Source organism: Pseudophryne corroboree, chromosome 6, assembly GCF_028390025.1.
Source record: "Pseudophryne corroboree isolate aPseCor3 chromosome 6, aPseCor3.hap2, whole genome shotgun sequence".
NCBI classification, from domain to species: domain Eukaryota; kingdom Metazoa; phylum Chordata; class Amphibia; order Anura; family Myobatrachidae; genus Pseudophryne; species Pseudophryne corroboree.
In genome coordinates, this window is record NC_086449.1 from 14,170,799 (window position 1) to 14,187,372 (window position 16,574).

General features: G+C 44.0%; 1 protein-coding gene across 1 annotated transcript in view; it reads left to right on the forward strand.

The window, feature by feature from the left end:
* Nucleotides 1-1,823: 1,823 nt before the first annotated feature.
* LOC134933995 (olfactory receptor 11A1-like) overlaps nt 1,824-16,574 on the forward strand; it is a 37,460-nt gene continuing 22,709 nt past the window's right edge. The window contains exons 1-2 of the mRNA XM_063929521.1: nt 1,824-1,909; nt 2,186-2,289. Of these exons, the coding sequence (XP_063785591.1) occupies nt 1,824-1,909; nt 2,186-2,289 (190 nt within the window). The remainder of the gene's footprint in view (nt 1,910-2,185; nt 2,290-16,574) is intronic.

Below are 16,574 nucleotides of genomic sequence, written 5' to 3' on the forward strand. Positions count from 1 at the left end.
TGAGAGTTATATAGTGGGAGGATCAGGATCCCCAGCAGCACAGAGTATATCAGGAGAGGAGTGATGTGTCAGTGAGGACAGGGCTGCATGTGACAGGGGCAGTGACATGATATGAGGAGGGAAATGGAGGCAGCAGGAAGCCACGGGCTGAGAGTTATATAGTGGAAGGAGCAGGGTCCCCAGCAGCAAATGAGATGAGTGATGTGTCAGAGAGGACAGGGCTGCATGTGACAGGGGCAGTGACATGATGTGAGGAGGGGAATGGAGGCAGCAGGAAGCCACAGACTGACAGTTATATAGTGGAAGGAGCAGGGTCCCCAGCAGCACAGAGTATATCAGGAGATGAGTGATGTGTCAGTGAGGGCAGGGCTGCATGTGACAGGGGCAGTGACATGATGTGAGGAGTGGAATGGAGGCATCAGGAAGCCACAGACTGACAGTTATATAGTGGAAGGAGCAGGGTCCCCAGCAGCACAGAGTATATCAGGAGATGAGTGATGTGTCAGTGAGGACAGGGCTGCATGTGACAGGGGCAGTGACATGATGTGAGGAGGGGAATGGAGGCAGCAGGAAGCCACAGACTGAGAGCTATGTAGTGGGAGGAGCAGGGTCTCCAGCAGCATAGAGTATATCAGGAGATCAGTGATGTGTCAGTGAGGACAGTGCTGCATGTGACAGGGGCAGCGACATGGTGTGAGGAGGGGAATGGAGGCAGCAGGAAGCCACAGACTGAGAGTTGTATAGTGGGAGGAGCAGTGTCCCCAGCAGCACAGAGTATATCAGGAGATGAGGGATGTGTCAGTGTGGACAGGGCTGCATGTGACAGGGGCAGTGACATGATGTAAGGGGGGGAATGGAGGCAGCAGGAAGCCACAGACTGAGAGTTATATAGTGGGAGGATCAGGGTCCCCCAGCAGCACAGAGCATATCAGGAGATGAGTGATGTGTCAGTGAGGACAGGGCTGCATGTGACAGGGGCAGTGACATGATATGAAGAGGGTAATGGAGGCAGCAGAAAGCCACAGACTGAGAGTTACATAGTGGGAGGAGCAGGATCCCCAGCAGCACAGAGTATATCAGGAGATGAGTGATGTGTCAGTGAGGACAGGGCTGCATGTGACAGGGGCAGTGACATAATGTGAGGAGGGGAATGGAGGCAGCAGGAAGCCACAGACTGAGAGTTATATAGTGGGAGGAGCAGGGTCCCCAGCAGCACAGAGTATATCAGGAGATGAGTGATGTGTCAGTGAGGACAGGGCTGCATGTGACAGGGGCAGTGACATGATGGGTGGAGAGGAATGGAGGCAGCAGGAAGCCACAGACTGAGAGTTATATAGTGGAAGGAGCAGGGTCCCCAGCAGCACAGAGTATATCAGGAGATGAGTTATGTGTCAGAGAGGACAGGGCTACACATGACAGGGGCAGTGACATGATGTGAGGAGGGGAATGAAGGCAGCAGGAAGCCACAGACTGAGAGTTATATAGTGGGAGGAGCAGGTTCCCCAGCAGCACAGAGTATATCAGGAGATGAGTGATGTGTCAGTGAGGACAGGGCTGCATGTGACAGGGGCAGTGACATAATGTGAGGAGGGGAATGGAGGCAGCAGGAAGCCACAGACTGAGAGTTATATAGTGGGAGGAGCAGGGTCCCCAGCAGCACAGAGTATATCAGGAGATGAGTGATGTGTCAGTGAGGACAGGGCTGCATGTGACAGGGGCAGTGACATGATGTGAGGAGGGGAATGGAGGAAGCAGGAAACCACAGACTGGGAGCTATATATTGGGAGGAGCAGGGTCCCCAGCAGCACAGAGTATATCAGGAGATGAGTGATATGTTAGTGAAATTATGGCAGTATTTAAAAGGATCAGCCACAGCACAGAGATATTGGAAGAACACTCAAAAGCATGGGTAATTATGTTACAGTACTTTCACACTAATGCAAGAAGAATTTGCTGTAATATGTACTCTGGCATGAAGCAAATCTCAAAAAAGTATGGTTGGATGTAATTGTCTCGCTGGACGTGAGGGAGGCCAGCTGATCGTGGATGTTTTTTTAAAGGGGCAATCACTTATAAGGCAAAACCATGCCTTATAAGTGATTTTTAGTCCTTTGATTAGATGACATTTGGCTTAAGCTGTGGCCTTTGTTAATGAGTCCTACTATATCTTTGCATTCATTTACAGGGTGCAGTTGTCTGTGGTGGAAATATTTGAAGTGTGGAAATTACAAAGTGTTAAAATCTTTGAAATAACATTTAAACTAACAGTTGAAAAACATTGGAGACCAGGTAATTTCACCATAAAATTAGCATAATCCTTATATGCTACCCTTATAACTGTATGTATACTTTATTTCCAAAAACTCCATGTACCACAAACTGTGTTTCCTAATACCACTTCATGGAATATGCTCTAAAGTATCAACATCCTTCACTATCACTGCAACTCATATCTCAATGCACATTGCAACTTCATTAATCCACTCCCCTCTTATTAACATTCATGAGCTTTTATCTTACCTCTATCTATATAAACTGACTTATTTTCGTCTTGTACTTAAAACTCAATGTCACTGTAGTCTATAAAACCTCTTCAGACCTGCAGAAATATTAACGCTATCAATTTTCAACAACTATTTACCTCTCTGCAACAGTTATTCTCACCTATTTCTACATTCGCCTCTCCTGAGACTACTGTAACACACCTTCACCAAACTCAGAAACATCACTCAATGATGTGGCTCCAGTTACTCATCACAATCCACGTAGTCTTAGATGTCAACCGTGGCAGTTTATATTCACAAGACACATCAGTGGTGTAAATCTCGTAATTCAAGTGACTTCTTCGTATATAAGACCATTTACCACTCTAAATGTAATGCCCTGGTTCTGCCGAACAAACATATTTCCAATCTGTCATTTCTGCTCAAGCCTCTAAATCCAAGCAACTTTTTAATACATTCAAATCACTTCTTATACAGTAACTCTGTCAGCAATACCACCACCTACTATCAGTGCACAAGACCTTGGTTTATATTTCAAGGACAAGATTAATAAGATCTGAAATGAAATGATATGCCCTTCCACAGCCAGTAACCTGCTCAATTCCCTACCTGAAACCTCCTACCCCTCTTAATTTGATCCCACAAATGAAGATGGAGTTTCTGCACTCTTCTCATCTGCCTATTCTACTACCTCTACACTTGATTCTATACCCTCACAAATAAGTAAAGCTCTGTCTCCTGTGCTCATCCCAACTTTACCTAAAATGTGTAATCTCTCTGTCTACTGGTCTCTCTCCATCCCTGTATAAGCATTCAGTGATTACTCCCATTCTGGAAAAAAAAACAGATTCTGACCCTAACTCTCTGTCAAATTACCATGCCCCTCTAAGCTACTCGAGAGACTTACTTACCCTGATTTTGAATTGTGCTAGGTAACCTGCAACTTTATCTTACTTATGTAACAATCTCATTCCTGCAACTTTTCATGCTTATTTGAATTGTGCTAGGTAACCTGCAACTTTACTTATAATTAGTTATTCCTAGCCACTACTAAAGTAGGAAATCACTGTGTACTAGTGGGGGAGGTACTGGTTTGTAGATGTTCACACCTACTGCAATCCTTTTGTTGTGGGTGGGGTTTCAGAGGTTGGGTGCTACTAGCAATCAAGCCTGTAACCCTGTTTGCATGTATATTTAATCAGTAAATATTTGGCTGCAAAGCATCTTAGCTATTAAGTACAGATGTAGCCAACTTTATCTTGACTGTTTCTCCGCCGAGACGGGCGTTTAGCCACGCTAAGGCGATAGCTGAGTTTAATCACAGGCAGGCGCGTTGAGACGATCTAGATACTCATCATGCATTACACATCTCCACCACTGTGTGGCTAATGCTCCACTAATCCAGTACTTTCGATCGTACAGTATAGCGGCGGATTGATCTACAGCTCTGGCAATACTGTAGGCGTAACGGGAAGCGGTGGAAAAAGTATGGAGTACAGTACTGTATGTGTATGGAGACGCAACTACAGTAATTGTGTAAAAGGAATAATGTACAGTACAATGTATAAACACCGTGCTTTTTAAAATATAAAATATATGAGCGTCTGAGTTCGCTAATGCATAATGGGAATGGAGGACTAGCAGGAGGCGGAGGAAAACACCGTGCTTTACAAATGCGAGCGTCCGAGTCCTCTAAGGCATAAACCAACAGCAATGGGGCGAGGGCCGGGCGCTGTTTGCAGTACTTTCACACATGAAATTAGAAATCTCTCATGAGGCGTCGTGGGCTAGGGGTGAAGGCTCCCACCTCCCTCACTGGGGGTCCAGGGTTCGAGACATGATGTGCTTTCTTTCTTTTTTTTTTTTTTTTTTTTTTCTGTAATAATGCACTGTATTATTTTATTTCCATTGTAAGACAGTCAATGGAAGGATGCACACAGGTTTCACATAAATCAAAGTACATCTGCAGGAGCGATTCTTTACGCTAAATGCACCCAAACAGCGTGAATGAAATGAGTGTATTCTGGCGCTACCAACTAAGCAAAACAGTACTGTAGATCTTCAGCGTTTGTGCATTGCACAGGACCTGAATTTCCTTCCCTGTGCAGGCCCCCAGGGGGGAAGGGCGATGGGGGTAGGGGGGAGACGATGGAAAATACTGTGCCTTTGAAATGCAATTACATGAGCGTCCGAGTACACTACGGCATACTGTAAACCAACACCAATGGGAAGGAAGTGCCAACCTTATTTTTAATGTGTTCCCGTGACATTCACTTTAACATTTTTTTTTTTCTCTCCAATACAGTACATCCAATGGAAGGATGCACACAGGTTTCACATAAATCAAAGTACATCTGCAGGAGCGATTCTTTACGCTAAATGCAACCTACAGTACGGTACTGTAAGTGAGCAAAATAGTACTACAGTGGGCGTTTGTGTATTGCACATGACCTGCATTCCCTCCCTGTCTACTGCATGATCTGTGCAGGCTCCCATGGGGGAAGGGCAACAGGCTAGCAGGAGGCGGAGGAAAACACCGTGCTTTACAAATGCGAGCGTCCGAGTCCTCTAAGGCATAAACCAACAGCAATGGGGCGAGGGCCGGGCGCTGTTTGCAGTACTTTCACACATGAAATTAGAAATCTCTCATGAGGCGTCGTGGGCTAGGGGTGAAGGCTCCCACCTCCCTCACTGGGGGTCCAGGGTTCGAGACATGATGTGCTTTCTTTCTTTTTTTTTTTTTTTTTTTTTTCTGTAATAATGCACTGTATTATTTTATTTCCATTGTAAGACAGTCAATGGAAGGATGCACACAGGTTTCACATAAATCAAAGTACATCTGCAGGAGCGATTCTTTACGCTAAATGCACCCAAACAGCGTGAATGAAATGAGTGTATTCTGGCGCTACCAACTAAGCAAAACAGTACTGTAGATCTTCAGCGTTTGTGCATTGCACAGGACCTGAATTTCCTTCCCTGTGCAGGCCCCCAGGGGGGAAGGGCGATGGGGGTAGGGGGGAGACGATGGAAAATACTGTGCCTTTGAAATGCAATTACATGAGCGTCCGAGTACACTACGGCATACTGTAAACCAACACCAATGGGAAGGAAGTGCCAACCTTATTTTTAATGTGTTCCCGTGACATTCACTTTAACATTTTTTTTTTTTCTCTCCAATACAGTACATCCAATGGAAGGATGCACACAGGTTTCACATAAATCAAAGTACATCTGCAGGAGCGATTCTTTACGCTAAATGCAACCTACAGTACGGTACTGTAAGTGAGCAAAATAGTACTACAGTGGGCGTTTGTGTATTGCACATGACCTGCATTCCCTCCCTGTCTACTGCATGATCTGTGCAGGCTCCCATGGGGGAAGGGCAACAGGCTAGCAGGAGGCGGAGGAAAACACCGTGCTTTACAAATGCGAGCGTCCGAGTCCTCTAAGGCATAAACCAACAGCAATGGGGCGAGGGCCGGGCGCTGTTTGCAGTACTTTCACACATGAAATTAGAAATCTCTCATGAGGCGTCGTGGGCTAGGGGTGAAGGCTCCCACCTCCCTCACTGGGGGTCCAGGGTTCGAGACATGATGTGCTTTCTTTCTTTTTTTTTTTTTTTTTTTTTTCTGTAATAATGCACTGTATTATTTTATTTCCATTGTAAGACAGTCAATGGAAGGATGCACACAGGTTTCACATAAATCAAAGTACATCTGCAGGAGCGATTCTTTACGCTAAATGCACCCAAACAGCGTGAATGAAATGAGTGTATTCTGGCGCTACCAACTAAGCAAAACAGTACTGTAGATCTTCAGCGTTTGTGCATTGCACAGGACCTGAATTTCCTTCCCTGTGCAGGCCCCCAGGGGGGAAGGGCGATGGGGGTAGGGGGGAGACGATGGAAAATACTGTGCCTTTGAAATGCAATTACATGAGCGTCCGAGTACACTACGGCATACTGTAAACCAACACCAATGGGAAGGAAGTGCCAACCTTATTTTTAATGTGTTCCCGTGACATTCACTTTAACATTTTTTTTTTTCTCTCCAATACAGTACATCCAATGGAAGGATGCACACAGGTTTCACATAAATCAAAGTACATCTGCAGGAGCGATTCTTTACGCTAAATGCAACCTACAGTACGGTACTGTAAGTGAGCAAAATAGTACTACAGTGGGCGTTTGTGTATTGCACATGACCTGCATTCCCTCCCTGTCTACTGCATGATATGTGCAGGCTCCCATGGGGGAAGGGCAACAGGCTAGCAGGAGGCGGAGGAAAACACCGTGCTTTACAAATGCGAGCGTCCGAGTCCTCTAAGGCATAAACCAACAGCAATGGGGCGAGGGCCGGGCGCTGTTTGCAGTACTTTCACACATGAAATTAGAAATCTCTCATGAGGCGTCGTGGGCTAGGGGTGAAGGCTCCCACCTCCCTCACTGGGGGTCCAGGGTTCGAGACATGATGTGCTTTCTTTCTTTTTTTTTTTTTTTTTCTGTAATAATGCACTGTATTATTTTATTTCCATTGTAAGACAGTCAATGGAAGGATGCACACAGGTTTCACATAAATCAAAGTACATCTGCAGGAGCGATTCTTTACGCTAAATGCACCCAAACAGCGTGAATGAAATGAGTGTATTCTGGCGCTACCAACTAAGCAAAACAGTACTGTAGATCTTCAGCGTTTGTGCATTGCACAGGACCTGAATTTCCTTCCCTGTGCAGGCCCCCAGGGGGGAAGGGCGATGGGGGTAGGGGGGAGACGATGGAAAATACTGTGCCTTTGAAATGCAATTACATGAGCGTCCGAGTACACTACGGCATACTGTAAACCAACACCAATGGGAAGGAAGTGCCAACCTTATTTTTAATGTGTTCCCGTGACATTCACTTTAACATTTTTTTTTTTTCTCTCCAATACAGTACATCCAATGGAAGGATGCACACAGGTTTCACATAAATCAAAGTACATCTGCAGGAGCGATTCTTTACGCTAAATGCAACCTACAGTACGGTACTGTAAGTGAGCAAAATAGTACTACAGTGGGCGTTTGTGTATTGCACATGACCTGCATTCCCTCCCTGTCTACTGCATGATCTGTGCAGGCTCCCATGGGGGAAGGGCAACAGGCTAGCAGGAGGCGGAGGAAAACACCGTGCTTTACAAATGCGAGCGTCCGAGTCCTCTAAGGCATAAACCAACAGCAATGGGGCGAGGGCCGGGCGCTGTTTGCAGTACTTTCACACATGAAATTAGAAATCTCTCATGAGGCGTCGTGGGCTAGGGGTGAAGGCTCCCACCTCCCTCACTGGGGGTCCAGGGTTCGAGACATGATGTGCTTTCTTTCTTTTTTTTTTTTTTTTTTTTTTTCTGTAATAATGCACTGTATTATTTTATTTCCATTGTAAGACAGTCAATGGAAGGATGCACACAGGTTTCACATATATCAAAGTACATCTGCAGGAGCGATTCTTTACGCTAAATGCACCCAAACAGCGTGAATGAAATGAGTGTATTCTGGCGCTACCAACTAAGCAAAACAGTACTGTAGATCTTCAGCGTTTGTGCATTGCACAGGACCTGAATTTCCTTCCCTGTGCAGGCCCCCAGGGGGGAAGGGCGATGGGGGTAGGGGGGAGACGATGGAAAATACTGTGCCTTTGAAATGCAATTACATGAGCATCCGAGTACACTACGGCATACTGTAAACCAACACCAATGGGAAGGAAGTGCCAACCTTATTTTTAATGTGTTCCCGTGACATTCACTTTAACATTTTTTTTTTTCTCTCCAATACAGTACATCCAATGGAAGGATGCACACAGGTTTCACATAAATCAAAGTACATCTGCAGGAGCGATTCTTTACGCTAAATGCAACCTACAGTACGGTACTGTAAGTGAGCAAAATAGTACTACAGTGGGCGTTTGTGTATTGCACATGACCTGCATTCCCTCCCTGTCTACTGCATGATCTGTGCAGGCTCCCATGGGGGAAGGGCAACAGGCTAGCAGGAGGCGGAGGAAAACACCGTGCTTTACAAATGCGAGCGTCCGAGTCCTCTAAGGCATAAACCAACAGCAATGGGGCGAGGGCCGGGCGCTGTTTGCAGTACTTTCACACATGAAATTAGAAATCTCTCATGAGGCGTCGTGGGCTAGGGGTGAAGGCTCCCACCTCCCTCACTGGGGGTCCAGGGTTCGAGACATGATGTGCTTTCTTTCTTTTTTTTTTTTTTTTTTTTTTTTCTGTAATAATGCACTGTATTATTTTATTTCCATTGTAAGACAGTCAATGGAAGGATGCACACAGGTTTGCCCAGCATTGCCCCCTGAACTGTGAAATGTATGCCATATTGTATCTCACTACATATCCGAGCGCTGCCACGTGCTGGGAGTTCACGGTCGGCGGCCATTTTGTCAGGTTGCTAAGCGATCCAGCTCGGTATACCGTAATGTGCATAGGCCTCGCTTATCCCAATGTAATTGAGCTAGGGGATTGTGACGCTCCTTCAGCATTGCCCCCTGAACTGTGAAATGTATGCCATACTGTATCTCACTACATATCCGAGCGCTGCCACGTGCTGGGGGTTCACGGTCGGTGGCCATTTTTTGTGTGCATAGAACTCGCTTATCCACATAGGCCCCTGTGTTTTTAACTACTATATTGAGATGCACATTTCTAGGCCTACAGTATTTAATATACAGTAAGCAGCATTGTTGTTAGGCAATAATTGAAGAATTTACATACAGTACTGACATGTACTGTATGTAATGCTTGTACATCATGTCAGTCGACCCTTATGCTGTACACTACTGTAAGTCTCACAGGGCCCATGCACTTCCAAGGAGGGTTATTTACTGTACTGTATCTGTTTCATACAGGAAACTAATTGCAGTCCATAACACTGAAGTTGTATTTTCAGTACTGTACAGTATACAATACTTAAATTTGAACATCAGGTACTGGATAGTAAACATGTACAGTATTAACTTCTATCATAAAACTCTTATGCATTTTCAGATGTGTAAATTGTAGACTACAGTATTCACAAATGTTTTCTCTCCATACAGGAATTATAGTTGGACAACATGCCAGTAACTATCAACAAAACGATGAGCAAGATAATCGCCAACATGAAAAAAGAAAATAAAACCATCAAAGAGATCCATGCATGGCTCAAGGAAAGTGGCATTATAGTCACTTTAGAAACGGTGCGCTATCATGCATTCGAGAGAACAACGCCCAGATTTGTATTTCCTACAAAATGCACATGGTACGTACTGTACACTACTGTAATGTTTAAATGACTTGCTTTATACCATAAACAATTTTTTTGAAATAAAATAAAAACTTCATCAATTGTAACTGTGATTGTGCTGTTCATGAATTCATATTTTTCATACTGTATTGTACTGTAGGAGAGTGCAACAAATTGTGGAGGAACTAACTCGTGAGGATGATGAGCGTACTGCTCTGCAAATAAAACGAATTCTCCATTCCAAGTATGACCTGGACATATCGGCCACCAGCATCAGAAGGATGCGACGGAAAATGGGATGGACCTTTGGCGCAACAAGGTAAAATACTGAAAGCAGTATAAACCATACAGTAAATGCACTGTTAATAATCCCTTGATACGTGATATAATAATGCCATAAATCATTATACAGAGTGTGTACTTTATACTATATACAGTATGTGTGTGTGTATATACTGTATATACAGTATTCTATCCCAAAAGAGATACCTACTGTATAGGCACTCAGAGACAGCAATGAAGCATTGCCGGCTTATTGTGATGATTACATACTGTATACTGTGTGTGTGTGTTTGTGTGTATGTACAGTATGTATATATATATTACTCTGTATGTAACTTAATGTACTGTATGTACAGTTTAATGTATACAGTAGGTATATAATACAGTATACTGCACATACAGTCTACTGTATATACAGTAATCTGTAAATCTGTAATTTCATAACTGTATCTGATTTCATTATTTTTGGCTCTTCACAGGATATCTCCAATGATAAGAGATGTGAATAAAGAAAAGAGAGTGGAACAGGCACGGCGATGGATTGAGAGTGGTGAAACATTTGATGATGTCATTTTCACAGATGAATCGTCTGTTGCCCTTGAGCGGTTCTCCAGAATGTCATTCAGGAAACGTAACCATATCTCTTTAAAACCACGCCCAAAGCATCCATTGAAAATCCATGTATGGGGAGGCATATCACGATTAGGAGCTGGTCCCCTATTATTTTTCGAAGGTACAGTACAGTACTATACTTTATTCTGTGCCTGTGTTCTGTAAAAATACATGTTGTACTGTAGAGTACGTGTAACTGCACAATAAAAGGAGTTGCTTATTAATGAACAACATTTTTTGATTTCTGTAGGAATCATGGATAAGAAATATTTCCAAGAAACAATAGTAGAGAAATGTATGGTGCCATTTGTGAATAAATATTACCCAACTCACCATAGGATATTCCAAGACAATGATCCTAAACACTCCGCCTCAGCCAAATTTATGGAAGAGAAAGGTATGAATTGGGAACGCACACCACCAGAGTGAGTATTCTTTCAACAGTGTACAAGTAAAATTTTGGATAGCACTCTAGTACTGTAAAAAAAATTTTTGTTTAATAAACAGTACAATATTGTATGTTTAATTTTCTCTATTTACTGTAATGTACTGTAATTAATTTTTTCTATACGCTTTTTTTTTTTTTTTAATTAGATCACCAGACATGAACCCAATCGAATTAGTGTGGGCTCAATTGAAGAGGTACGTTAGGAGTGTTGCAAAGCCAACAACAAAACAGCAACTGGTGGATGGGATAAAGAAATTTTGGCTAGAAGTACTCACACCTGAACATTGTAATAATTATATAAATCACCTGTATAAAGTATTACCTGTTGTAGTTGAAAGAAATGGTCAAGCCACAAATATGTAGTTCTGTATTTTCTGTTTAAAATTTTAAATTGGTGCATTATTAAAAAAAATGATAAAATTGCCTTTGTCTGATTATTGCATAAACTAATGTAGAATATCATACAGTAGTAATGTTATTGATGTGTACTGTATGAACAGTTATTTTCAGTTTTATAAGTCCTGAATAAGAGTACTGTACATTTTGATCAGTGCAGTACATGGAATCGGATGTTGTAATACTTTATTTTTACATTAATATTGATGTTTTTCCAATAAATATTCAATTTTACAGTATGGTACGGTACAGTACATGAGGGTACCTGTACAGTATGATACGTCATTATGGGGGAGAAATACTGTATCCACTAAATGTACAGTAAAATGTTTTTTTCTTATTACAAACACACAAATGCATCTCAGATGGAAATATGCTATACACAGCAGACAGCTTATGGTGACAGAACTTCCCTACTGTATCCCCACCCATAGTCGTGGTATATTTTAGATTGCCTAATGAGACACTCCTGCAGCATTGCCAATGATTCATGTAAAACCTGTGTGCAAACAGTATCTGTATTGAATGCAAAGTACAGTAAGAGTACAGTATACAGTATTATCAGAGCCAAACCTGACCAACATGATGCCCTAGGCTAGATTTTGGCTGATGCCCTCTTGCACAGATGCTACGTAGTTCCGCCTCTAACCCTGCACCCCTTTCCCAGCACCATCACCCATTTTGGCGCTCCTACCCCCTATAATCTAAATAAGAACAATGTGCACATTTAGTGCCAGCCCAAAACAGTGTACAGTATGTTCTTGCTGGGAAGGGGCATGGTAACACAATAATACCCGAAGATGAAATGACACAACACAGTACTGCAACTTTATTCACATTATATCATGCAGTGGTGTCTCTTATTCTCATGACATCATATCATAGTACCACATTACTCCTAACAGTAATGCCCCTTATTCACATTACACCCCACCACATTCATCTTTATTTACATTAGACCACAGGTTCTCAAACTCAGTCCTCAGGACCCCACACAGTGCAGGTTTTGCAGGTCTCACAGAATCACAAGTGAAAAAATTAGCTCCACCTACTGTATGGACCTTCTAAAATGTGTCAGTTAGTAATGAATACATCTGTGCACTTGCTGGTTTACCTGCAAAACATGCACTGTGTGGGGTCCTGAGGACCAAGTTTGAGAACCACTGCATTAGACCATGCAGTAGTGCCCTTTCCTTATGTTACACCAGAAAATATTGTAGTACACCTTATACACATACAGTACAGTAATGCCACACATTAGTAATGCATTTCATATTTAAATTTTCTGATTTAATTTCATAGAGCCGCAGTCACTCACAGAATATAGGCATGTACTGTAGCATCTCATTTTATTCTGCAGAAGCTGATTATTCCCGTTTGGCTAGTTTGCCGCCTCTGTACAGTATATCACAATAGAAAAAAGTTATAGTGTCAGTGAAAAAAGCACCTCATGACAGATACTGTACACAAGCTCATGTCTAAATACTGTATACTGTAAGCAGTGACATTAAGGGGTACAGTACTGTATATGCAATTGCAGTCGAATTCCGGAAGGAATACGGAAAAAATGGACACGGGATCCCCCATCTTTTTAGAACCAGCACCGGGCTCTGCGCCTGGTCCTGGTGCAAAAAATAAGGGGGACAAAAAAAGCGTAGGGGTTCCCCATATTTTTTGAATCAGCACTGGGCTCCACTAGCTGGACAGATAATGCACAGCCGGGGGAGACTTTTATACAGGTCCCTGCGGCCATGGAATTAAATACCCAACTAGTCACACCTGGCCGGAGTACCCTGGAGGAGTGGGGGCCCCTTAAATCAAGGGGACCCCCCTCCAGCCACTCGATTATCTCTATCACCCCTGTGTATTGTAGCTAGGGGATTGTGACGCTCCTTCAGCATTGCCCCGTAGCCTGCAAAATCTGTGCTGTTATTTGCTCCATAGCTGAGTGCCTCCTAGGAGCTACTGTAGGAGTCACAGGCGGTAGCCATTTCAATTGAGTCTGCCCTGCTATAGAATTGTACAGGTATGTGTACATTACCGTACGGTGCATAGAACATTTACAGTAGAAACTCTCCTGCAGCTTTGGCCTGCTTTACTGTATGTACTGTAAAACTTGTGTTTTGTCAGTTTGCTATGCGACCGAGCCCGGTGTAACGTACAGTACTGTAATGTGCATAGACCTCGCTTACAGTATCTCTGTGTATTTTGGCTAGGGGATTGTGACGCTCCTTCAGCATCGCCCCGTAGCCTGCACAGCTTATGCCATTTCTCATTCCATACCCAACTGCTGCCTGCCACGAGGTGGGGGTTCAGGAGGTGGGGGTTCATGGGTAGTGGTCGTTTTGACAGTGTGCTATGCGATTGAGTCCGGTGTACCGTAATACTGTATGCAATCCTACAGTAGCTTATCCCTCCCCTGTGTATTTTGGCTAGGGGATTGTGACGCTCCTTCAGCATTGCCCCATAACCTGCACAAGGGTTCAGGGGCGGCGGCCATTTTGCCAGTGTGCTACAGTATGTCATCGAGTCCGGTGTACCATAATATGCATACTGTGTATTTTAGCTAGGGGATTGTGACGCTCATTCAGCATTGCCCCATAGTCTGTACAATCTGGACTATTACTTGCTCCGTAGCCTAGGGCCTCTGTGGGGCAAGGAGTCATAGGTGGTAGCCATTTCTATTCAGTCTGCCCAGCTACAGAATTGTATGTGTACTGTGTACGGAGCATAGTACCTTAACCTGCATAGAACCTGCACATTATGGTACACCGGACTCGATCGCATAGAACCGCTCATGCAGCTACTGTATGCCCTGGTTTGCAGTATGTGAATAAAAAAAATAATAAAGTGTCTGAAAAAAACTACAGTAACATGCATTCGTACAGTACTTAAGGAATCGAACCCTGGACTCTGAGTATAGGAAGCGAAACACTTCACCACTTCGCCGCAGACAAATGTATAAATCCGTTGGTTTTGATTATGCTGTAATGGCTACGGGATTAGGACGATAACACTGTAGAAAATTCCTAATCTTGAGAGGCAATAGTGAACTTGTAACACACATCCATTTGCGACAGTGTACACTACTGGTTTTACAGTACTGTGTTTTGTCTGCGGGACTTGCACGCTCACATACAGTATTCATAAAGTATTGTAGATGGATCATATACTGTATGCTGTACTACTGTATTTGCGTCGGTGTCGTACTGTATATACTGTACAGTACTGTATTAAATAATGCAGCGTAATGAGTACAGTATTTGCTGTATGCAGCGTAATGAGACGCCTTAGTAAAGTAGTCCTTATTATGTATGTCAGTATTGTATTTTACGGGAGACCACACGCATGCGCAGTGGTGATTGTAAAAAGCGACATCTGGTGGCTGATCGCAGGTATTACACGTAAAGGTAACGCCAAACGTCAAATGTCTGTCTCCGTGCGATTAGATAGCCTCTCTGTGGCTAGGCGCGCCTCGCTACGCCACAGTACGCTGCGTATGGTCGAACGGGACAACCGCCGCGGCCACTCAAGATAAAGGTGGCTACATCTGTATGTTAGTGCAAAGATAGCAGATATTGCATTTTGGATAAGGAGATAAACAGGAGAGAAACAGAAGGACAGCAGACTATCTTCCCTACCTCTACAAAATAATTGCAATCAACATACTACAGTGAGTTAGCAAATCCACTACCACCAACGCCTGCAGAATGCACAGCCTGGACACTGAACTACCTCTCTGAGTAAGTAACAGCCATACTGCTCTCACACATTGCTCACACTCCTCATTTATACAAGCTACAACCACTGTGCATCCATCTCAGCCTTTGCGTTCCTTCCATTTAATTCTTAAAATCCTGTTTGCACTGTCTTTGCCTTCACTACACCCCACCTTCTCCTTGTTCATTAAATATTACACCCACACCATTCTATTCCTCAGAACAACACTACTGTACTGGAATTATGGCTCCTCGATCCTGTCCCGTTATCTACCGCCCCCCCTGGCCACTGTTCACCTTTCCTTGACAACTTTGCTGCCTGGCTTCCCCACTTTCTCTCCTCCGACCTCCACTCTGTCATCCTCGTAAACTTTAACATCCCTATTGACATCACTAATGCTGCTTCCACGAATCTTTTCGCCATTTCCATCTACTTTGGACTTTCTCAATGGACATCCAACCCTACTAATAATCTCGGCCACTCCCTCGACCTTGTCTTTACCCACCAATGTGATCTCTCTGATTTCTCAAACTCTTCCTTCCCTCTCTCTGACCACCATCTGCTTTCTTTCACCCTCTCATCCTCCTTCCTCCTTCCAACGCCCAGACTCAATACCACCAGATGCAATCTCGGATCTCTCCACCCCACTTTCATGTACTCCCTCAAGGCTTTCCTCTCTCCTCTTTCCACTATGACCTGTCCCATGCAAGCAGCCTCCTACTATAAATCTTTCCTAACTGCTGCTCTCGCATCTGTGGCCCCCCTCTCTTCTGACCCCCTCCACCGCTCCAAACCCAACCCTGGCACACCAAACTAACACGTTTCTTACCAAAAATGCTCATGCTCCGCTGAACGCTCCTGGAGGAAATCTCACTCTCTGCCAGACTTCCTCCATTTCAAGTTTATTCTCTCCTCCTACAGGTCTGCTCTTTACCTCACCAAGCAATCCTTTTTTCAAGTACTCATCTCTTCTCAGTCCTCCAGTCCAAGCCGTTCTTTGAAACTTTCAACACTCTCCTTCGCCCCCTCCTCCTCCCGTCCTCCCTCACTGCCACTGACTTTGCCTCCTTCTTCCTCTCCAAAATTGAGGACATCTGACACGACATCTCCCACCGTCACCCCTCTGCTACCCCGCTGCCCCCTGCGTGGCTACTGTATTTGGACTCCATCTGCTACCTAGAGGGACTTCTCTGTGGTGATGGGGTTTGGGCATCCGGAGCTCATACTTCCACCTACCTTTACCATCTGGCACTTCAGGATTTCCCGATTAAGGACTGCAGCTGTTGGTGATATGCCTAAGGAGTTCATTGTTATATGCTGTTTTTAATCTTTATTCTTGTAAG